The sequence below is a fragment of the Cherax quadricarinatus genome, chromosome 43 (assembly GCF_038502225.1).
Source record: "Cherax quadricarinatus isolate ZL_2023a chromosome 43, ASM3850222v1, whole genome shotgun sequence".
Lineage (NCBI taxonomy): Eukaryota > Metazoa > Arthropoda > Malacostraca > Decapoda > Parastacidae > Cherax > Cherax quadricarinatus.
In genome coordinates, this window is record NC_091334.1 from 32,584,330 (window position 1) to 32,609,499 (window position 25,170).

General features: G+C 41.4%; 1 protein-coding gene across 1 annotated transcript in view; it reads left to right on the plus strand.

The window, feature by feature from the left end:
- The first annotated feature begins 9,516 nt into the window (after nucleotides 1–9,516).
- LOC128705976 (golgin subfamily B member 1-like) overlaps nucleotides 9,517–25,170 on the plus strand; it is a 120,442-nt gene continuing 104,788 nt past the window's right edge. The window contains exons 1-2 of the mRNA XM_070093845.1: nucleotides 9,517–9,700; nucleotides 19,090–24,774. Coding sequence (XP_069949946.1) covers nucleotides 9,650–9,700; nucleotides 19,090–24,774 — 5,736 coding nt within the window. The 5' untranslated portion in view covers nucleotides 9,517–9,649. The remainder of the gene's footprint in view (nucleotides 9,701–19,089; nucleotides 24,775–25,170) is intronic.

Genomic DNA, 25,170 nt, shown 5'->3' on the forward strand with positions numbered 1-25,170 from the left:
TTGGCCATGATGGAAGCTATGGTTGTACGGGATTTGTTATACATCCTGGTCAGTTCGGTTATACGTATGCCACTTTCATATTGTTCAATGATGTTTTTCTTAAATTCAATCGCATTTCTCACCTCCTTTACCAAAGGCTTGGCACTAGGAGCTTGCTTTGGAGCCATGGTAGCTTATTTAGTAGTTGCAAGCACTAAAATGAATGGAATATTATGAAATATTTCGTATGAGCAAGTGAGGGGACTGTCGCTCACTGGTAAACAATGCTACACTGGCTGGGAAGCAAGGCGGGGGCAGCTCAGAGAGTGAGTACGTGTCCCGGACGAATGACTATTCGCGAGTCAATCTACGATTAGCGAGCCAATGTTTTGACGAAAATATCGTTACGATTTCTGAAAATTACGACTATCGAGCCTTACGATTATCGAGGGACCACTATACTTTGATTTATGGCATTTGTTTCTGGTACAGGAAGGTCCTGCTTTACAGTACAGTAGGGCCCCACTTGTACGGCAGGTTAGATTCCAGGCTACCGCCGTAAAGCGGAAATCGCCATAAAGTGGAACGCCCTTTTTTCCACTTATAAATGCATATAAATACTAGATAACAGGTTTACACTAACATATATTAAGTTAGCAATAGAACCAGGCATTAAAAAACAACAAAGTAAAATACACATATAGTACACTCATTACTTACCCTAAAATATTTGTAGTCTTAATCAGTGGTGAGACGAGTAGTATTTATTGTAAGAAATAAAGTGTGGTATGTATGGTAGTCAGCCGGGCTACCATACCAGGCCGCCCCATCCACACATAATATTCTATTACATTTAAGTGTCCCAGAACGATAAAATGCATATACAGTTCACTCGTTACTTACCTTAAAATATTTGTAGCCTTAATGTAGGGTCAGGGGTGAGTAAATGAGATAAAACAAATAAATTAGAGGGAGAGAGAATGAGTACATGAGGGAGGACAGGCGCAGAGCTACGTAAACAAACCAGGCAAACGCAAGTTTTGTAAACAGACCAGGTGTATATGTCTGGTTTGTGTACAAGTTACATTGTGTACAAGTTGTCTCTACATTGATACTGTAGAATAAATAAATAAAGAACACTCCCATTCCCATGTAACACCATTTTTAGAAGAAATGACGCTCTGAGTGAAGGCAGTGGAAATTAGTCACACTGACTTTTTTGGGTTATCCTAGGTACTTTACACTTATGCTGCTATGTATGATAATCTATGTAACTATTTGTGTATACCTGAACAAACTTACTTACATACGAAAGGAATAATTTTCTACAGTTACCTCCAGTAACACATTTTCTCTTAAGTTGGACTAGAGAGAGTGTTATTCTTGCCGTCACTCACACAAGTTGTCTGGCTACCATATCTCATGTTTATTCTACTGTGGGGTGTATTTATCATCTTTATATGTTATGTATCGTATTTATTGTATAATTTTGAAAAAATATCATAGATGGATTATTGAAAATTCGTATATTAATGTAATATGCGACATTTAATGACTCGATGATTATTTTTAGTATCATCATTGCTAATATGGTGTCTTGAGACAAAAGACTCTCCTACTGATTTTAATGTGAACCTGCATGCCAGCACAGTGTGTAAGTTTATTTAGGTACAGGTATTACCTGGAGTTTACCTGGAGAGAGTTTCGGGGGTCAACGCCCCCGTGGCCCGGTCTGTGACCAGGCCTCCTGGTGGATCAGGTATACATAAGTATAATTATCAGAGTACATGTATATATAATATATGAAATAACTTTTATAAACGCTTGAAATTTTGGAGTTTCCAGACATAATGGAGTAACTTAGTGCATACTGATCTCACGGAGAATGTAAACAAACCAGGTGGGGCACGGTGACCGTATTAGAAAGTCAGGTGGGGGGAGCCGTGTAGAGAGTTTTGATTATAATTCGAAATGTCTGTATTAGCGGAACACCGTTAAGCAAAACGCTGTAAAGCGGGGCCCTACTGTACTTTGGTTTATGGCATTTGTTTCTGGTACAGGAGGGTCCTGCTTTACAGTTCTTCGGCATATGGCATTTCACCAATAGTGGTTTCCAGTTATGACCATTCTTCATTTATTTAGACTTCCTACATTAAATATATTAACCATTTACTATTAGCTAAGGACGAAAATATTTTAAAATAGTGTGTACTCTATATGTATTTTTTTAGGCCTAGCTCGATTGGTCACTTAATAAATGTTAGTGTAAACATGTTATCAGATTTTTATATGCATTTAAAAGTGAGAAAAGGCTATTTTACTTTACACTGATATTTGCTTTACAGCAGTAGCCTGGAACCTAACTTGCTGTATAAGTGGTGCCCTCCTGTATTGTGCTTACATGTTTTGTTACAACTTTCGAGTATAATTGCCTGAGTCCAATGTCATTGTTACATTGTAATGTTTTGAACATGTGGATTGAATTATAGCATGTATAAATTATGTTTATATCTAGTAAGTAGAGTTTGTGATAGTTTCAAGAGGTGCCTCCTGTTCAATTATAATTGGTTTGAGGTGTGTAGCTCAAGTGAATTTCCAGGTTCCTTAAGTGAGGTATGGGTAGATGAGGGAAAAGTAGTGTTAGGAATGCGGATTGAGGAACATAAAAAGCAAATTTTAGAAAGTATCCCAATTACCTTTGATGAATTTCAAGTCTTTCTACTCCTGGGGCCCGGCCGCGGGCCAGGCTCATCTGATGCTGGCCTGATCAGCCGTGCTGTCTTAGAGACTTACACTGATGTGTGTTGGATATGGCCACTAAATTTTAGTTTGTAGTCTGTTATCAGGCTTAGGAATTTTTGAGTAGCAGTTATTCTAATGTGTAATTGTGAAGATGGTGTCTTCCTAAAAGACAATGTATTTTTCATATTGAGGATGTTTGTTGATAATTATGTGAACCTTTTTTAAATTTGCAGTGGAACCTCTACTTGTGAGTTTAATCCATTCCATGACCTTGCTCGCAACTGGATTTGCTCATTTGCAGAGTCAATTTTCCTCATTTAAATTAATTGAAATGCGATTAATCCATTCCAGTGTAATTCTGTACTTCATTAATTTTGCTGATATCAACTCTCTGGCTTATTTATCTATCTCACTTCATCTAATATGACATAATAAGCAATATAAATAACATAGAAAGCTGATATATACTCTGAAATGAATAAAATTTGTAATTCATGTAGTGGTATGGGCGGTGTCGGCGGTGGACAAGAGTTTGTCTGGAGACCGGACAAAATACTTCTTGAATAATTTCGCTAATATCATCTATATGGCTTATTTATCTATCACAGTTCATCTAATATGACATAGCAATACAGATAACATAGAAACCTGATATATACAGCAGGGCCCCGCTTTATGGCGTTCCGCTAATACGGTCGTTTCAAATTGACCAAAACTTTATACGGCTCCCCAACCTGGCTTTCTAATACGGTCACCATGCCCCACCCGGTTTGTTTACATTCTGTGAGATCCATAAGCTATTTCATATTTTATATATACTCTGATAATTATACTTGTGTATACCTGTACCTAAATAAACTTACTGTGCTGGCATGCAGGTACACATTAAAATCAGTAAGAGTGTCTTATGTCTTGAGGCACCATATTAGTAATGATGATGATAACGATAATAATAATCACCGAGTCACATTAAATGTCATATATTACGTTAATATACATATTTTCATTAATCCATCTATGATGGGTAACTGTAGAAAATTATTCCTTTCGTATGTAAGTTTATTCAGGTATATACAAATACAGTTACATAGATTATCATACATAGCAGCATATGTGTAGAGAACCTAGGATAACCCAAAAAAGTCTGTGTGACTTATTTCCATTGCCTTCACTCAGAGCGTCATTTCTTCTAAAAATGGTGTTACATGAGAATGGAAGTGTTCACGCATCGCATACCGTATAATCCGCATACCGCTCGCTTTTTTCGCAAAAATTTTGCCTCGCATACCGCCCAAAAACCCGCTCACCGCTCTTCGTCCGAGACGCGTCCAATGTGCGGCCTGAGCCACGCTCACATGTTCCGCCGGTGGCATTGTTTACCAGCCAGCCTCCGCGGTAACATCCAAGCATACAATCGGAACATTTCGTATTATTACAGTGTTTTTGGTGATTTTTTCTGGAAAATAAGTGACCATGGGCCCCAAGAAAGCTTCTAGTGCCAACCCTACAGCAATAAGGGTGAGAATTACTATAGAGATGAAGAAAAAGATCATTGATAAGTATGAAAGTGGAGTGCGTGTCTCCGAGCTGGCCAGGTTGTATAATAAACCCCAATCAACCATCGCTACTATTGGTGGTACAGCTGCTGCTGCTGTGCTGTACCACCGTCAGCTGCTGCTGCACTGTCAGCTGCTGCTGCTGTACCACCACCTGTCAGCTGCTGCTGCTGCTGCTGCTGTTGTACCACCTGTCAGCTGCTGCTGCTGCTGTAGTACCTGTAGCATCGTCTGCTGCTGCTGTAGCATCGTCTGCTGCTGCTGTAGCATCGTCTGCTGCTGCTGTAGCATCGTCTGCTGCTGCTGTAGCATCGTCTGCTGCTGCTGTAGCATCGTCTGCTGCTGCTGTAGCATCGTCTGCTGCTGCTGTAGCATCGTCTGCTGCTGCTGTAGCATCGTCTGCTGCTGCTGTAGCATCGTCTGCTGCTGCTGTAGCATCGTCTGCTGCTGCTGTAGCATCGTCTGCTGCTGCTGTAGCATCGTCTGCTGCTGCTGTAGCATCGTCTGCTGCTGCTGTAGCATCGTCTGCTGCTGCTGTAGCATCGTCTGCTGCTGCTGTAGCATCGTCTGCTGCTGCTGTAGCATCGTCTGCTGCTGCTGTAGCATCGTCTGCTGCTGCTGTAGCATCGTCTGCTGCTGCTGTAGCATCGTCTGTTGCTGCTGTACCACCGTCAGCTGCTGCTGCTGCTGTAGCACCGTTGTTGGTGTGGCTTATTGAGAATACCAAGAAACAATTAACCCCAGAGGATTTGCCACCCAGGATAACCCAAAAAAGTCAGTGTCATCGAAGACTGTCTAACTTATTTCCATTGGGGTCCTTAATCTTGTCTCCCAGGATGCAACCCACACCAGTCGACTAACACCCAGGTGAACAGGGAAAAATGCCTGGAACTAGTGCTCATATTGGTGAATTTAAAGCCAGCAAAGGTTGGTTTGAGAGATTTAAGAATCGTAGTGGCATACACAGTGTGATAAGGCCTGTTCTGGAAGAAAATGCCAAACAGGACCTACAGTACTCAGGAGGAAAAGGCACTCCCAGGACACAGTGTCTCATCAGTCATTGCTGCATCTTCAATAAAGGTAAGTGTCATTTATTCTTCATTTAGTAGAGTAGTACATGCACAATATATATTGTGCATGTACTACTCTACTATTGTGCATGTATCCTTCTCTTTGTGTGTAGGAAAATGTATATTTCATGTGGTAAAAATTTTTTTTTCATACTTTTGGGTGTCTTGCACGGATTAATTTGATTTCCATTATTTCTTATGGGGAAAATTCATTCGCATACCGAACATTTCGCATAACAATCAGCCCTCTTGCACGGATTAAAGTCGCTACCCTACAGATTTAAATGCTCTCCATGTCATTCTACTTTGATCCATTCTCTCTAAATGACCAAACCACCTCAACAACCCCTCTTCTGCCCTCTGACTAATACTACTTTTATTAACTCCTCACCTAAGAAGAAGAAAATTATTATACATATTATTATTATATATTTATTATTATTATTATCACAATATAAATAATTTGTAATTTTTATTCACACAAAAGAATATAAGATTTACTGTTATGCCTTATTGCAATAATTGTATAAATAATGTCAACTCTTTCATGACTGCATATTGGAATGGGCAGTGACATCATTTGTTTACTCTTGAACATTGCTACAACAATCTAAAATTTCTCCTACGTTGACCTCAATTTCAAGGTACTTTTCATCGTGAAAGCAATCAAAATCATATCTACTTCTGTAATATATCATCCATTCTATCAAATGACACCAAAACAATGAGAATACAACCATAAAATCCATACGAAAATACCGCTAAGGGGTGGCTAATTGCTGAGAAGTGAACTCCATTATTTATGCTCCAATTTCTTTCAGTTTTAGTTTAAGTTAAGAAGCATCTTTCCATCATACATTGCCCAAGTTTCAATAAGATAGTCCAACAAACAAACGAAATCCAATTCCCTAGATCAAGAGCAAGAGCCCCTCACCAGCGTCAAGGAACCTCCCTTGAGGTCTGCTCGCTTATGGAAATTTTGCTTGCGTATGGAAGCAAAAAATCGACCCATCGACTGCTCGTATTTGAAAAAACTCGCACATGGATGCGCTCGCAAGTAGAGGTTCCACTGTATTTGCTGTAGTGTTTACTGACGACATCTGGATCTAATGTTGAGAAAATTATGTCGTCAGAAAAGCATACAGATACTGGGTGGCATTAAGTAGGCTATTGATGTATGTAAATGACAAAAAGAAGAGTGCCCAGAAAAATATAAGATAAAATAAGACTTGTTCAAGTGTTTCACCCGGAATGTTATCCACTATCCACCCAGGATAACCCAAGAGTTAGTGCGTAATCGAGAACTGTCTCTTATTTCTATTGTGGGCCTTGAATCTTGTACGCCAGGATGCAACCTACACCAGTCCACTAACATTGTGTGTGTGTGTAAATACTGCTACAGTCGACTTGCTCTCCCCATCTTTTTTTTGATTGTAAATACCCTCTGTTGTTTTGTATTGGCTTGCCCATATGAGTATTAGTGCTTTAATATTCTGTACTGAGCTTCGTTACTTAAATTAAACATTATCTGTAGTCATTAAATTAAAGTATTAATGCCACTTCCTGTAAAAATTGTATCTGATTTGGCTGGACTTTAAATCATTTCATATTATCATGTATCATGCTTCTACACGTAATCTACTATTATGTGGATAACTGTATCTCATAAATGTATAACCTGTGACCCTATCAAACTATTTTTTTTTTTTTTAATTACATTACCTAATAGAATACTCCATTCTCTTGACTGCAAAGTAACTTGTCTAAAAATCTGCACTACAAATCATTGATTTTACTTGATTTGATTGGATTATATTATACATTGTTATGCTACAAATTTGTACAACTATAATGCTTCTTATTTGAAATACTCATTTGTACTTCATATTGTAATTTGTGTACTGTAATTTTTACCACTGAATATATCATTGTTTAGTTAATCTTAAGCCTGCTCATAATGCTCTGCATACAAGGGACTTTTGGCATGTACACCCAATCACTATACATATTTCTTTGTACAACTATGTATCATGTCCAAAAAAAAAAAATAAATTGTGTAAATGTTGGTAATCTTCCTTACAATTAATGTCTCTCTTAATGTCTTGGTATACACACAAGTGCAATGTTTATTATGGTCTGTTAGTGTTAAGTTATATGTTGTCTGAAGTGCTCAGTATGGCTCGGGATGTTTCCTGGCTACTATTAAATGTCTCGTGGCTCTGTTGGTAAAGCACTCGACTCGCTTTCTGAGTGTCCATGGTTCGATACCTGGTACAGGTGGAAATGTTGGGTATGTTTCCTTAAACCTACTTCCCTGTTAACCTAGCATTAAGTAGGTACTTGGGTGTTAGTTGACTGGTGTGGGTGGCATCCTGGGGGTGGTAGTATATCTTAGGGCTGAGCTTCAAAATGAGTTGATGTAGGATAACTGCTCTTAACCTGTAAAAGTGTTAGCCAGTCTTGTTAGTGTCTCGTGGATCTCGTGGGAATAATATTTAATGTTCCCTTCAAAGGTTGTGCCTTGATACTTGTCAAGGGCTCTTGATCCAGTGAATTAGAGCTCCCTTTCTCTGATCAAAGTTAATACCTCTAGTGTCCCTGGTGTTGTGTGGTCTACTGGTTACTTTGTGCTTCCTAATTAATGCTGTAATAGTTTTGTGGCATTGTCCTTCAGTTTATGACCCTTATGGGCTTAGAGCTTCACAATAAACAATAATACTCTTATTCTGTTGTTCCTTATGGGTCAAATTTTAGAATTTTAATTCCAAGATGTTACTTTTGTAAATATTAAATTAATGTAGTGTAGCTGCTGGCTTGTAATTCATAATGGGTAAATATTAATTAATGTAGTTACAGTAGTATACTTCATTTTTTTTTTTACATGTTTTACAAGGTTAGGTTAAGGTTGCTAACTTTATTTACAAGTTAAGAGCTGTTACTTACATCAGCTTGTTTGAAAGCATTTTTATTGTTATGAGACATACACAAGTAGGGAACGGTATGAAGTTGGAGCCATCTGTGGGCCAGCAATTTCACTGACTCACGAAATCGTAATGCCATGATTGCAAACAAACCATACCACGGGGGTTTGAACCCGTGGTATGGTTTGCCAGCAATTTCATTTAATCAGTTGATTTTATTTCGTTGATGTCATTATGTTGTACAAAGATGTTCCAGACTTGAGCCGTCCTAGGAATAAATGATCTTAGATGAAGTGATGTTGTGGAGAAGATTACAATCAAAGTGAAGTTGCTGCCCGTCTTGTTGTGTGGCTCGCTTCTCGCTGTCCTCAGAGCGGAGGCCTAGTGTGGTACTTTGATCTTGTATATAACAGTAAGGTCGGTTTAGAAAGACACGTAAGCAAACACTGACATATTTATTAGAAAACGTTTTGGTCTGGGACCTTGATTACAGAAATGATCAAGGACCAAAATGTTTTCTAATAAATATGTCAGTGTTTGCTTACGTGTCTTTCTAAACCAGCTTGTTGGTATTTATTACCAAGGTTTATACCAACAGTAAGGTCACCCACATCTCTCGTGTGTTGAAGGCTCTGCTGATGTAACAGATCTGTCCAGGCTGGGTCCAGGACAGAGATGAGGCATCTTGCTCTCCTCTCTATTCTTTCCAGAAGTTGCAGATGGGATGGTTTTAAGTCATGGATTTTTTATTTTATAAGTCTTGGATTATTTAGTCCACGGGTTTAGTCTTTATAATTGTTTAAGCACTAACCTTCGCTAATGTGACAGGTGAATGTGAATGTTATTTACCAGTGTACTAAGACATGTGTTGACTGTTTAGTAACACTGTGGACCAGTGATGGTTGTATTGTGGACCACCGGTGGTCCATGTGTTGACTATGTTTAGTTACACTGTGGACCAGTGATGGTTGTATTGTGGACCACCGGTGGTCCATGGATCTTGCTTTAAGAAGCACTGCTGAGGTGTTCTAAATAAATACTGCAGTAACCATACAATACAGTAGTCATACATTACTGCAGTAGACATACAGTACTGTGTGTGTGTGGGGGGGGGGATGGGGTATGGGTATGGGTGTGTGGGGGGGGTTGGTGGGGGTGGTTGGTGCCAGTGTTGTGTGTAATAATAAGTCTTGTGTTGCAGGAGCAGTTTGATCAACAGCAAGCATTAATTGGTCTTGTGTTGCAGGAGCAGTTTGATCAACAGCAAGCATTAATTGGTCTTGTGTTGCAGGAACAGTTTGATCAACAGCAAGCATTAATTGGTCTTGTGTTGCAGGAACAGTTTGATCAACAGCAAGCATTAATTGGTCAACTGAAGGACATGATTAAGAAGAAAGAGACAGTACTTGACTCACGGGGCAAGGAAGTTGAGGTGAGTTACAGTACTTGACTCACGGGGTAAGGAAGTTGAGGTGAGTTACAGTACTTGACTCACGGGGCAAGGAAGTTGAGGTGAGTTACAGTACTTGACTCACGGGGCAAGGAAGTTGAGGTGAGTTACAGTACTTGACTCACGGGGTAAGGAAGTTGAGGTGAGTTACAGTACTTGACTCATGGGGTAAGGAAGTTGAGGTGAGTTACAGTACTTGACTCGTGGGGTAAGGAAGTTGAGGTGAGTTACAGTACTTGACTCGTGGGGCAAGGAAGTTGAGGTGAGTTACAGTACTTGACTCGTGGGGCAAGGAAGTTGAGGTGAGTTACAGTACTTGACTCACGGGGCAAGGAAGTTGAGGTGAGTTACAGTACTTGACTCACGGGGCAAGGAAGTTGAGGTGAGTTACAGTACTTGACTCACGGGGTAAGGAAGTTGAGGTGAGTTACAGTACTTGACTCATGGGGTAAGGAAGTTGAGGTGAGTTACAGTACTTGACTCGTGGGGTAAGGAAGTTGAGGTGAGTTACAGTACTTGACTCACGGGGCAAGGAAGTTGAGGTGAGTTACAGTACTTGACTCACGGGGTAAGGAAGTTGAGGTGAGTTACAGTACTTGACTCACGGGGCAAGGAAGTTGAGGTGAGTTACAGTACTTGACTCACGGGGTAAGGAAGTTGAGGTGAGTTACAGTACTTGACTCACGGGGTAAGGAAGTTGAGGTGAGTTACAGTACTTGACTCACGGGGTAAGGAAGTTGAGGTGAGTTACAGTACTTGACTCGTGGGGTAAGGAAGTTGAGGTGAGTTACAGTACTTGACTCACGGGGTAAGGAAGTTGAGGTGAGTTACAGTACTTGACTCACGGGGTAAGGAAGTTGAGGTGAGTTACAGTACTTGACTCACGGGGTAAGGAAGTTGAGGTGAGTTACAGTACTTGACTTGTGGGGCAAGGAAGTTGAGGTGAGTTACAGTACTTGACTTGTGGGGCAAGGAAGATGAGGTGAGTTACAGTACTTGACTCGTGGGGCAAGGAAGTTGAGGTGAGTTACAGTACTTGACTTGTGGGGCAAGGAAGTTGAGGTGAGTTACAGTACTTGACTTGTGGGGCAAGGAAGTTGAGGTGAGTTACAGTACTTGACTCACGGGGCAAGGAAGTTGAGGTGAGTTACAGTACTTGACTCACGGGGTAAGGAAGTTGAGGTGAGTTACAGTACTTGACTCACGGGGTAAGGAAGTTGAGGTGAGTTACAGTACTTGACTCACGGGGTAAGGAAGTTGAGGTGAGTTACAGTACTTGACTCACGGGGTAAGGAAGTTGAGATGAGTTACAGTACTTGACTCGTGGGGTAAGGAAGTTGAGGTGAGTTACAGTACTTGACTCACGGGGTAAGGAAGTTGAGGTGAGTTACAGTACTTGACTCACGGGGTAAGGAAGTTGAGGTGAGTTACAGTACTTGACTCACGGGGTAAGGAAGTTGAGGTGAGTTACAGTACTTGACTCGTGGGGCAAGGAAGTTGAGGTGAGTTACAGTACTTGACTCACGGGGTAAGGAAGTTGAGGTGAGTTACAGTACTTGACTCGTGGGGTAAGGAAGTTGAGGTGAGTTACAGTACTTGACTCACGGGGTAAGGAAGTTGAGGTGAGTTACAGTACTTGACTCACGGGGTAAGGAAGTTGAGGTGAGTTACAGTACTTGACTCGTGGGGCAAGGAAGTTGAGGTGAGTTACAGTACTTGACTCACGGGGTAAGGAAGTTGAGGTGAGTTACAGTACTTGACTCACGGGGTAAGGAAGTTGAGGTGAGTTACAGTACTTGACTCGTGGGGCAAGGAAGTTGAGGTGAGTTACAGTACTTGACTCACGGGGTAAGGAAGTTGAGGTGAGTTACAGTACTTGACTCGTGGGGTAAGGAAGTTGAGGTGAGTTACAGTACTTGACTCACGGGGTAAGGAAGTTGAGGTGAGTTACAGTACTTGACTCACGGGGTAAGGAAGTTGAGGTGAGTTACAGTCACGGGGTAAGGAAGTTGAGGTGAGTTACAGTACTTGACTCGTGGGGTAAGGAAGTTGAGGTGAGTTACAGTACTTGACTCACGGGGTAAGGAAGTTGAGGTGAGTTACAGTACTTGACTCACGGGGTAAGGAAGTTGAGGTGAGTTACAGTACTTGACTCGTGGGGCAAGGAAGTTGAGGTGAGTTACAGTACTTGACTCACGGGGTAAGGAAGTTGAGGTGAGTTACAGTACTTGACTCGTGGGGCAAGGAAGTTGAGGTGAGTTACAGTACTTGACTCGTGGGGCAAGGAAGTTGAGGCGAGTTACAGTACTTGACTCGTGGGGCAAGGAAGTTGAGGCGAGTTACAGTACTTGACTCGTTGGGCAAGGAAGTTGAGGTGAGTTACAGTATTTGACTCGTGGGGCAAGGAAGTTGAGGTGAGTTACAGTACTTGACTCGTGGGGCAAGGAAGTTGAGGTGAGTTACAGTACTTGACTCACGGGGCAAGGAAGTTGAGGTGAGTTACAGTACTTGACTCGTGGGGCAAGGAAGTTGAGGTGAGTTACAGTACTTGACTCACGGGGTAAGGAAGTTGAGGTGAGTTACAGTACTTGACTCGTGGGGTAAGGAAGTTGAGGTGAGTTACAGTACTTGACTCACGGGGTAAGGAAGTTGAGGTGAGTTACAGTACTTGACTCACGGGGTAAGGAAGTTGAGGTGAGTTACAGTACTTGACTCGTGGGGCAAGGAAGTTGAGGTGAGTTACAGTACTTGACTCACGGGGTAAGGAAGTTGAGGTGAGTTACAGTACTTGACTCGTGGGGCAAGGAAGTTGAGGTGAGTTACAGTACTTGACTCGTGGGGCAAGGAAGTTGAGGCGAGTTACAGTACTTGACTCGTGGGGCAAGGAAGTTGAGGCGAGTTACAGTACTTGACTCGTTGGGCAAGGAAGTTGAGGTGAGTTACAGTATTTGACTCGTGGGGCAAGGAAGTTGAGGTGAGTTACAGTACTTGACTCGTGGGGCAAGGAAGTTGAGGTGAGTTACAGTACTTGACTCACGGGGCAAGGAAGTTGAGGTGAGTTACAGTACTTGACTCGTGGGGTAAGGAAGTTGAGGTGAGTTACAGTACTTGACTCACGGGGCAAGGAAGTTGAGGTGAGTTACAGTACTTGACTCACGGGGCAAGGAAGTTGAGGTGAGTTACAGTACTTGACTCGTGGGGCAAGGAAGTTGAGGTGAGTTACAGTACTTGACTCACGGGGTAAGGAAGTTGAGGTGAGTTACAGTACTTGACTCACGGGGTAAGGAAGTTGAGGTGAGTTACAGTACTTGACTCACGGGGTAAGGAAGTTGAGGTGAGTTACAGTACTTGACTCGTGGGGCAAGGAAGTTGAGGTGAGTTCACCTCTGCCAACTTTCTAACCTAACTTTCCCTTCCATGGGAACACTTGCTGCTGCTGCATCTGTTCTCTCTCATATCTCTCATATCTCTTTTTTTTCTCTCTCTTTTCTCTTTCTTTCACACACTAGTGTGATCCAGGAGGGTGGGGGGAGGGGGAGGGTGGGGGGAGGGGGAGGGTGGGGGGAGGGGGAAGGATACAGCTCCTGTTCCATGGTCACTGTGTCCCTTACATGTTTAGCACTTCATAATATAATAGTTTAACATTATTGCAGCACACCAATTGTCTCTCACCAAGGTAATTATAATGATAATTATAATAGAAGGGATTGGGGTTACTGCAGAAGACCAGAACCTGACCTGCTGTATAAGTAGGGCCTTACAGAAGCCCAGAACCTAACCTGCTGTAAGCAAGGCCCTACGGAAGTCCAAAACCAAACTTGCTGTATAAGTAGGGCCCTACAGAAGTCCAGAACCTAACCTGCTGTATAAGTGGGGCCCTACAGAAGTCCAAAACCAAACCTGCTGTATAAGTAGGGCCCTACAGAAGCCCAGAACCTAACCTGCTGTATAAGTGGGGCCTGCCTGTTTTTTATATTTTTTTCCTTTCGTAGTCCAAACTTATGATCAACCAGTGGAAGCCCTAAGATTCTGGAAGTTGTGTAATTCCCGTGTAGCGGAAATATTTGATTTTCGTCCAATATTCCACTTGATGGGAAAGGCCCACTATGTCCCTTAGTTTGTTTTATAGATATGATTCATTTATTGGGATGCTGTAAACCATGAACAATCTCTCCTGGTTATATTTTATCTGAGAAACAAACTAAATCTTCTATTTTTGTGTGAATGAGCAGTCAAAGCGGAAAGCAAGTTTAATATGAGAGGCCTCGGGACGTTACTGATGAACAGAGTAGATGATGTTTTAGTGCCAGGGAATGTCTACATTGTTTATTATGAACTCTATTTTTAAATTGGCATACGTATTTGTAATTTTGTTTGCTATTGATCAAATTACCGAATTCTGATTACAGTGGAACCTTGGTTTTTGTTTGCCCTGGTTTTCGTCAAATTCGGTTTTTGATGACACTTCTTCGTCAAAATTTTGTCCCAGTTTTCGTTCATCACCTCGGTTTTCGTCGGTCTGCCATACCGAACGTGTCCACCTGCCCGCGCCCACACAAAGCATCCCACGCATTGAGTCAGTCTGGGTTCGTTTCTCGTCGAGAGAGCATTACTCTGTGCATTCATCCAAAACATTTCATAATAATCCATTGTTTTTTATTCTTGTTTATTGAGTGCAACTGCTAAATAAGCCACCATGGGGCCAAAGAAAGTTCCAAGTACCATTCCTTTGATAAAGAAGGCGAGAAATACAATAGAATTGAAGAAAGAACTTGTAGCAACTGAAGAGCTGCAACACCTTCAACTGGAACAGCAACAGATTGCAGCTGAGGAAATTGCTTCAGAGGAGGAGGAAGAGGAAGAGAGAGGGGAGAACATGTGTTCTTCACTGATTAAGGATATGTGTACAAAGTGGAGTGAGTTGCATATCCAAAACATTGCTGGGACATATAAATACTTTGTTTATATTCCAAGACAATAGTAAATGTCCACTGTCAGTGTGTTTGTGATAATTTGGGTACAATTTCAGTACCTAATACTAGTGTCAGAACGAAGATTGGTTATGAAATGACAAGAACTACTATGAAAATAATATGAAATAATATGAAAAATAGAAAAAAAGGTATATCAGCAACACTTCTGCAAGCGGCAGGACTCCATGTTGCTGGCACATGAGCATCCAGTGCCAACTTCTTGGCCTCGTATCTCGGTAAGTACTGACCCTAATTTTTTTTTATTCTAAAACACTTAAAAAATGTGCCCTTTTTTTCTATGATTTTTTTTTTTTTTTCAAAATATTGGGGCGCTGCGTGAGTGAATGTATATATGTTTGGACGTTTAAGGGTTAAAAAACAAAGAAAGGAAGTAACCCTGGAAAAGAATTTGGTACTTGAAGTCATTATGAAGGGAGATTCCCCTTCTAAACAATAGTACACCTCCATCCTCTCATCTCATAACTCATCAGTAAGTCTTCAATAAAGGTAAGTGTCATTTTAGTATTGTTTATTCTGCATGTCTCATTGTTTTCTGTGTAGGGAAATGTATATTTCGTGCTAAAAAATTATTTTGTTTAATACTTTTGGGTGTTTGGAACGGATTGGATTTCCACTATTTCGTATGGGGAAAATTAATTCGGATTAAGTCAGATTCGGTATAAGACACGCTCTGGAATGGATTAATTACATTAACCGGGGGTCCACTGTACATGAAATGAAGGAATGGCAGACAAGGACAGGGACAGCACAGGTTGAGAGAATTGTTCAGTATTAAATCAGCAGATGTAGCAAATGTATGGAATAGGAAGTAAGTTATTGAAAGTGGTGAAATGTTTTTACGAGGATAGTGAGGCTCAGGTTAGAGTATGTAGGAGAGAGGGGGATTATTTCCCAGTAAAAGTAGGCCTTGGACAGGACTGTGTGATGTTACCATGGTTGTTCAGTATACAGTGGACCCCTGCATAACGATTACCTCCGAATGCGACCAATTATGTAAGTGTATTTATGTAAGTGCGTTTGTACGTGTATGTTTGGGGGTCTGAAATGGACTAATCTACTTCACAATATTTCTTATGGGAACAAATTCGGTCAGTACTGGCACCTGAACATACTTCTGGAGTGAAAAAATATCGTTACCGGGGGTCCACTGTATTTATAGACGGAGTAGTAAGAGAAGCGAATGCTTGGGTGTTGGCAAGAGGTGTGGGGTTAAAAGATAAAGAATGTAACACAAAGTGGGAGTTGTCACAGTTGCTCTTTGCTGATGACACTGTGCTTTTGGGAGATTCTGAAGAGAAATTGCAGAGGTTGGTTGATGAGTTTGGTAGGGTATGTAAAAGAAGGAAGTTATTTATATTATTATTTTTTTTATCATCACACTGGCCGATTCCCACCAAGGCAGGGTGGCCTAAAAAAGAAAAACTTTCACCATCATTCACTCCATCACTGTCTTGCCAGTTTTTAAACTGCAACATTAACACCCCTCCTTCAGAGTGCAGGCACTGTACTTCCCATCTCCAGGACTCAAGACCGGCCTGCTGGTTTCCCTGAACCCCTTCATAAATGTTACTTTGCTCACACTCCAACAGCACGTCAAGTATTAAAAACCATTTGTCTCCATTCACTCCTATCAAACACGCTCACGCATGCCTGCTGGAAGTCCAAGCCCCTCGCACACAAAACATCCTTTACCCCCTCCCTCCAACCTTTCCTAGGCCGACCCCTACCCCGCCTTCCTTCCACTACAGACTGATACACTCTTGAAGTCACTGTTTCGCTTCATTCTCTCTACATGTCCGAACCACCTCAACAACCCTTCCTCAGCCCTCTGGACAACAGTTTTTGTAATCCCGCACCTCCTCCTAACTTCCAAACTACGAATTCTCTGCATTATATTCACACCACGCATTGCCCTCAGACATGACATCTCCACTGCCTCCAGCCTTCTCCTCGCTGCAACATTCATCACCCATGCTTCACACCCATATAAGAGCGTTGGTAAAACTATACTCTCATACATTCCCCTCTTTGCCTCCAAGGACAAAGTTCTTTGTCTCCACAGACTCCTAAGTGCACCACTCACCCTTTTCACCTCATCAATTCTATGATTCACCTCATCTTTTATAGACCCATCCGCTGACACGTCTACTCCCAAATATCTGAATACATTCACCTCCTCCACACTCTCTCCCTCCAATCTGATATCCAATCTTTCATCACCTAATCTTTTTGTTATCCTCATAACCTTACTCTTTCTTGTATTCACTTTTAATTTTCTTCTTTTGCACACCCTACCAAATTCATCCACCAATCTCTGCAACTTCTTTTCAGAATCTCCCAAGAGCACAATGTCATCAACAAAGAGCAACTGTGACAACTCCCACTTTGTGTGATTGTTTATCTTTTAACTCCACGCCTCTTGCCAAGACCCTCGCATTTACTTCTCTTACAACCCCATCTATAAATATATTGAACAACCATGGGACATCACACATCCTTGTCTAAGGCCTACTTTTACTGGGAAATAATTTCCCTCTTTCCTACATACTCTAACTTGAGCCTCACTATCCTTGTAAAAACTCTTCACTGCTTTCAGTAACCTACCTCCTACACCATACACCTGCAATGTGAATATAGAAAAGAGTAAGGTGATGAGGATGACAAAAAATTAGGTAATGGAAGTTTGGATATCAGATTGAAGGGAGAGTGTATGGAGGAGGTGAATGTGTTCAGATATTTAGGAGTGGATGTGTCAGCAGATATGTCTATGAAGGATGAGGTGAATCATAAAATTGACTAGGGAAAAAAGGTGAGTGGTGCACTGAGGAGTCTGTGGAGACAAAGAACTTTATCCATGAAAGCAAAGGGGGGAATGTATGAAAGTATAGTTATACCAATGCTCTTGTATGGGTATGAGGCATGGGTTGTGAATGTTGCAACAAGGAGAAGGCTGGATGCAGTGGAGATATCATGTCTGAGGGCAATGTGTGGTGTGAATATAATGCAGAGAATTTGTAGTTTGGAGATTAGGAGGTGTGGGATTACCAATACTACTATCCAGAGGGCTGAGGTGGGGTTATTGAGATGGTTAGGACATGTAGAGAGGATAGAATGGAATAAAATGACTTTGAGAGTATACAATTCTGTAGTGGAGGGAAGATGGCATAGGGAAGATTGGAGGGAGGGGGTAAAGGAGGTTTTGTGTGCGAGGGGCTTGGACTTCCAGCAAGCATGCTTGAGTGTTAGACAGGAGCGAATTGAGACAAATGGATTTTAGGACTTGGCATGCTGTTGGAGTGTAAGGTAACATTTATGAAGGGATTCAAGGAAACCGGCAGGTCGGACTTGAGTCCTGGAGATGTTAAGTACAGTGTCTGTACTCTGAAGGAGGGGTGTTAATGTTGCAGTTTTATAAATATAGTGTAAGCATGCCTCTGGCGTGGGTGTGTGGAACGGATTAATTGGATTTACATTATTTCTTATGGGAAATATTGTTTCAGTTTTCATCGAATTAGGTTTTCATCAGATTTTAGGAAAAGTTTTTTTATGCTGCTGAGGGGCTCTTGATCCAAGGAATTGAACCTGTTCCAGTTGCTTGACTCACATTTCCCCAGGCACTGCTTGATCCCTACAGGTTTGGTGCTTCCCAGTGAATGTAAAACTAGTAGTAGTCAGGCTTCCTACATTTTGTTTCATAAGAATACTATTCAGGTCTCCGTGTGTTGTAAGAGGCAACTAAAATGCCGTGAGCAAGGTGCTAGTAACTCCCCTCTTCTGTATAAAATACTAAATGTAAAAAGAATATGTTGCATTTTTCTTTTTAGTTCACTCTGCCTTGGTGGGATATGGCTGGTTCGTTGAAAAAAAAAATTTGGTACATTTGTGAACCTCATTGATTGCTTGTGATGAATGAACATAGTACAGCCTCTCCTCACTTAACAACGGAGTTCCATTTCTAAGACGACGTCGTTAAATGAATTTGTCACTAAGTGAGGAGCATGTTATAACAGTAGTGAGTTTGTGTCAACCATCTTTGATATTGTTTTAATGTCACATTTGCACCATTTATAACATTTCTGGTATATTTTTAAATGTTAATACAGTAGTGTACTGTATATTGAAATAAACAGAATAGAGAAAATCAGCTCTAATATACATTATTTAGGTATGAATGCTGGTTAGAGAGCCCATCCTAAGTCCGAGGCATCGCTAAATGAGTATGTCGCTAAGTGAGGAGAGACTGTATTGATTTACCAATAAAAATTAAATTTTTTGCAATGGCAAATTTGCATGTGACTCGCATAAAATGATTGCAGCTTATATTAATGTTTTGTATGGTATAGATAAATACCTGTCATATAATTTTTTTTTTAACAGGACTATGCTGCTAGATTGGCAAAAATCAAACCTCGCCTGGGAAGAGTGGGTGCTAAGAGGAAACCAGTGCTTCCAGAGAGAGTCGAGCCTCTGGGTTCATCAGAGGACAGTTTGTCGGGACTTGAAACAGTGGATGTGAGCAGTGAAGCCAGGGTCCATGGTGTTGTGGAGGAGAAGCAAGTAGAAGAGAAGAGGTTACCCTCGTCTGAAAGTAGCAGCAGAGCCAAGATACTGCTCATGAGGAAACAACTGGAGGAAAACCGACTCAAATTTGAGCTCCAGCAGAAGGAGAACGCAGAGAAACGTGCAGCCATGGAGGAGATGAAGTCCAGAATCGAACGACTACGAACGGAAGTTGAGCAACGAGATACTGTAATACAGTCGCTACAGGAGGGTAGGGGAGCCATCTCTGAAGAATCAATCACACAAAAACTCTACCAACAAATCATTTATAAAGACAACACCGTTTTGGAGTTGACGCAAAAAAATAACCGGCTAGAAGAAATAATTCAAGAGTTGCGTGAATGTCTGAGTGAAAAAGACAGAGTGATTGAGTCGCGTACTGAGGCAGTTGCTCTCGTCGCCAAAGCTCAGGATGAGAAGAGCTTGAAAACACTAGAGGAGCTAGAGGAAGTTAGATACCAAATGAAGAAGATGCAAGAAGATTTCATTGTAAAAGAGCAGGAATTTGTTTCTGAGAAAGAGTGTTTGACAAAGGAATTAAAAGAGAAAGTTAAAAAGATAACTCAACTGGAAGACAATGGCCGCCGACTGGAGAATCTCCGCTTCGAGTTGAGCACTCGTAATGCCGAGCTGCAGGAGAAGATTGTCACCTTGCAAACTGACACTAAGACCTTGAGAAGCCAGTCGGAATGTGATAGAAAATCAGCGGAAGAGAAAGATTCTATTCTTCAAGACCTCAAACACAAACTTGTAAAAGCTGAAGCTCATGGCCAGAAAAAACTGAATGCACTCGAAAAACAATTGCGAAATATAAAGGAAGATGGTAATGCTGGGGAACAAATTGTAATGCTTCAAAACTCTATAGCAGAGCTGGAAGAGGAGAAAGGGAACCTTCAATTAAAGTTAGTTGATTTTGATGATCTCAAAGCTGCTAATGAAAAGCTGACAGTTTCTAGAAATAAATTAGAGGATAAAATAAAGCAGCTCAATAATGACTTAGACTCACAGTTAAGTGCTATCACCCTTCTGGAGACCGAAAAAATCAAACTGGTTGAGGGCACCAACGAACGGGAAAACCGAATATTTGATCTGGAGTCTGAGTTAGCTGGTGCTAAAACAAATCTGGCGGAAATCAGTCAAGCTAAAGTCACCCTTGAGCTTCGACTCTGTGAGGTGGAAGAACAGAGAGACATAGCAGAGAAAGCCAGAATAGAGCTTGAAAATCAGGTAGTTGATTGTAAGCAGGCACCAGTGGAACAGTTAATGGCAGAGAAGGGAAGTTTAGAAGAATCATTACAGAGTGCCATGAAAGAAAAGGATGAGTGGGAGACCAAATACCTAAGTCAGATGACAGCCGTGCAGGAGTGTGAAGACAAAATGACAGCAGCTTTACAAGAAAAGGAAACAAAGGTTCGAGAATGTAAGCGCCTCATGAACATTCTTACAGATAAAGAAAATACAATCACAACTCTCTCCATCAAACTTGATAAGCATGATGATATTGTGGCTGGTCTTGAGACCCAGTTGAAGGTGGTAAATGAAACACTGGAAGAGAAGAAGGTGGAACTAGAGGAAGTGAGTGAGAAATATCATCGAGAGATTGAGAAAGCCGGTGAAGCATTCAGGTCTGTAGAAGAGTTGGAGTGTAAGGTATCAGAGGTGTCATTGGCATTACACTCGCAAGAAGCAGAGGCTGCATTGGTTAATGAAACGCTTCAAAGCTTAAACAGAACTGTAAATGAAAAGAACATAACCATTCAGAATCTTGTGGGTGAGGTTTCACATTTACAGGACCAACTCAAATCTAAAGACAAGTCGCTCACTGATCACATAAACATGCTTGAACAAATGGAATCACAAATAAGCACTCTGGAGAGTAAGATTGAAGAGTTGCAGAAATCAGTGTTACACAAAGATGAACAATTGACTTTGAAAAATGAAGCAGTTGATAAATTGGAAAAAGAGCTTAAGAATATTACCAAGCAACTAGAAACAACAAAAGTGTCATATGAATCAGAATTGAATATTGTCTTGGATATGTTGAGTGACTACAAGAACCAAGTGGAAGCCTCTAGTATGGAGTTGGAAACTAAAGTGCAGGAAATACACAATAACCAAATAGTGATTTCAAAATATGAACAAGAAATCTGTGAAAAGAATTTAGCAATGGATGAACTTCAAAATAATTATAGTAGTTTAGAAGGGAAAATAACTGACCTTAACCTGTGTGTTTCTGGGAAGGAAGAAGCTTTGCTGAAGCTTGAGAGAGAGCTGGAAGAGTCATCATCATTTATAGAAAAGCTTAATGTACAGCAAACTGCTCTGGAACAAAAACTACATCATTTACATAATGAAAATGAGACATTGGCTAAATCTAAATCCATTTTAGAAGAGGAGATGAGTGAAGTAAAGTCATTACTTCATCAAAAAGATGAGCATTTATTACATTTGAATTCAGAGTATATTTCTAAATCTAACCAGCAGAGTCAAGATATTGAAATGCTGAAACAGGCACTTGCAGAGAAGGAGCAACAAGTGCAGGCAAGAGAAACATCAGCCGGAAGCCTCGCAAGCGAGGTGAAAAGTAAGGCTTTAGAAGCAGAGAATTGGAAAGCTGAAGCCTTAGAAAAGAGTGAACGCCTCTCAGAAATTACACTGGAGTTTGAGCGGGTTCAGCTCCAGGTGGAGAATAATAATGCTGTGATAAGGGATTTGAGAGGTGAGCTGACACAGAGTCGGGAAGTTCTTGTTTATACCCAAGAGCAACTCTCTCATGCCCAGAATCACTTAGCTGAAATTCAGGAAAAGTTTTTGCAACAAGAGACTGAACTTGAGCAGTCTCGAGGCCAGTTAAGCGAAACACAGGTTCTGTTGACACAGGTACAGGAGCAGTTGGACAAAACCAAAGAAGAACTAAGTACAGCCCAAAGTAACATAGAAAAAAATAATCATGAATATAAAAAAGTTACCACTTTGGTGTCCCAGTATGAAGAGCAACTGCAGATGAAAGCAACCGACCTTGAAACAGTGGAGAAAGAAATAGCCAGTCAGCAAGAGAGCAGCACGAAGGAAATGGAATCATTGAGAACAGAAATGCAGAACTTGCAGTCAGAAGTTGCCAGGCTGCAACATGAACTGCAGACTAGTCGAGAGTATACTGAGAATTTGGAAATTGGTTCATCCAATATACAAGAATGGGCTACTGAATTGCAGAGCGAGTTGGAAACTGCAAAAGCCAGCCAGGATTCTGCCTACAGAGATCTCATTGAAGTTAAAGATGAACTTAGAGCTAGAGGAAAGGAAATAGAGCACCTGCAACAAGCTTTAGAAGAGGAGCAAGAGAGAGCTCAAACTTTGCAAAATCAACTGGCTCATGCTGTTTCCTCTCAGCAGCAGCAACAGCAGAGAGCAGACTCACTCCAAATAGAGCTGACAGAAGCACTCACACTCCACCAAATGGCTGACTTGTCACACACACACCAGCAAGATGTGTCTTGTTTGGACAGTGATCTGTTGTCCACATCTCAGGCAGATGACGAGCTGCACACACAGCCTAATTTATTGCAAGTGCAAAATCAGGCTGAAATTATTACTCAGCTGAATGCCAGTATTGAAAGCCTGAATTCACAAATTAAATTAAAAGATGAAGAAATTAAGGTCTTAGAAATGAATGTTATTGAGCATAAAAATGTGGCAGCTGAAACTGAAAAGTCTTTAAAGGAGAGCATCGAAGGACAGAAGCAACTGCAAGATCAAGTCAAGCAATTAACTGAAGAGTCTCAGCTTGCAAATGTCTCGCACACAACAAGTGGTCAAGATAATTTAGCTGAACACGCAGTGACACAAGATAAAACGCGGTTTCTGGAAGAAGAATGTGATAGTCTACGTGCCAATGCCAACACATTAAAGCAACAACTGCAAGAGGCACGACAGACAATCACACAACTTCAAACATCACTGGCCACCCAGACACACACCACTGCAGCAGCATCGTCTGTTTGGGAAGACTGGGGTGAAGTGGACCTGGGAACACCAGAGCCCAAAGAAATGCCCAGCCTGGAAAATTCGCTGGTAAGTAACCTTCGAAAGTCGTTAGCAGACAAAGATGAAATGTTGATGATGATTCAAGACCAACTTAAAGAAGCGCTGCAACAGATTAACACCATTAATGAAGAGAAGAAAGTTTTGGAACAGAAGAAAAAATCTGCTGAAGCTGACTACAATCAACAGAAGCAGAAGTGGGAAGATGATCAGAAAAATTTGCTTGACATGAAGAAGAAGATGGAGGACATGGTGTCAATGCAGAACAGTTTAGAACTAGAGAGACAAAGATTATCAACCCTTGAAGAGGAGCTTAGTAAGAAGCAACAAAATAGTGAATTATTGCAACAACAGTTGGTCCCTCCGACCTATCAGCCACAGGAGAAACTACAACAGTTAGGTGAATCAAGTTATTGGCCAAGCCAGGAATATACACCAGGAGCCTGGCTACACAGTGAACATGCACCAGGAGTCTGGTCACCAGGTGAACACACACCTGGAGGCTGGCCACACAGTGAACATGCACCAGGAGTCTGGTCACCAGGTGAACACACACCTGGAGGCTGGCCAGCCAGTGAGGACACATCTGGAATTTGGCCAAGTACTGAGCAACAGGCAATTGGAACACCACAAACAGTTCACTTGTCACAAGCTGCAGCACCAACTGTAAGCCAAGCCTCTGCAACTGATACATCACCTCCAGCTTTTTGGAACCAGCCAGAGGAGGCGCCTTTCACTTTCTTAGATAAAACACAACAAAGAAGTGAAAAAGATCCAGTTAGTTGGTTTGATGAACATCAGTCAGAACCTGAAATGTTGGCAAAATCTATGGAACCTGTTGGTGAACCAGTGCCTGATCAACCTCTGGGAGAATTGCTTCAGCAGCAGGAGCAGTTAAAAGAGCAGGAGCAGTTAAAAGAGCAGGAACCATTACAACAGCAGGAACAGTTACAGCAGCAGCAGGAACTGGCGGAAGATGAATCAGCGAGTTACGATGAGCTGAAATACAAACTTGCATGGTATGAGGAACAGTGGGCAAATTGGACTGGCCATTACACACAGTTGCAGGTTAGTTACCAAGAAGCAGAGCAGCAAATATCTCAGCTGACACAGCAACTACAAGAAGTACAAGGCACTAAGGTCAATGAAGACAATCCACCACAATCATCCACTGATGCTATTACTGAAAGTAAAGTACGACTACAAGAAGAAGAGATCCTGGAGCTGCAGAACAAACTGTGTGTGGTTGAAACAGCTCACCAGCACCTGAAGAATGAGCATCACAACCTTCAGCAACAAATGGGTCACTTAAGTGAGCTAGAAGGAGAGCTGGAAACGCTAACAAGGTCTGCGCCAAATAAGGATCGTTTGGAGGAAGCTGAAGCTGAGGTGGATCGCCTCCGAGGCTTTGAAACACAAGTCTATGAATTGCAAAGTCAAGTGCAAGCTCTGCAACATCAGGTAAATAAATTCAAGACCCTTGTCATGTCTCACTCGCATTTTGATTTTGTAGTAATATTATGTAGTAATATGTATCTTTATATGTGTATGCCTCTAGACTGTTGTATTCTGAGCACCTCTGCAAAAACAGTGATAATGTGCGAGTGTGGTGAAAGTGTTGAATGATGATGAAAGTATTTTCTTTTTGGGGATTTTCTTTCTTTTTTGGGTCACCCTGCCTCGGTGGGAGACGGCCGACTTGTTGAAAAAAAAAAAAAATTATGGTAGTGACAGTTTTAAGAATACAGGTGACAATACTGTGGCTGCAGAACTTCACCACTGACCCACAATTTAGAGAGGAACTTGCATGATATTTAGGTTAGTCTTTGAACTTGATAATGGTTCAGCATGGACCAG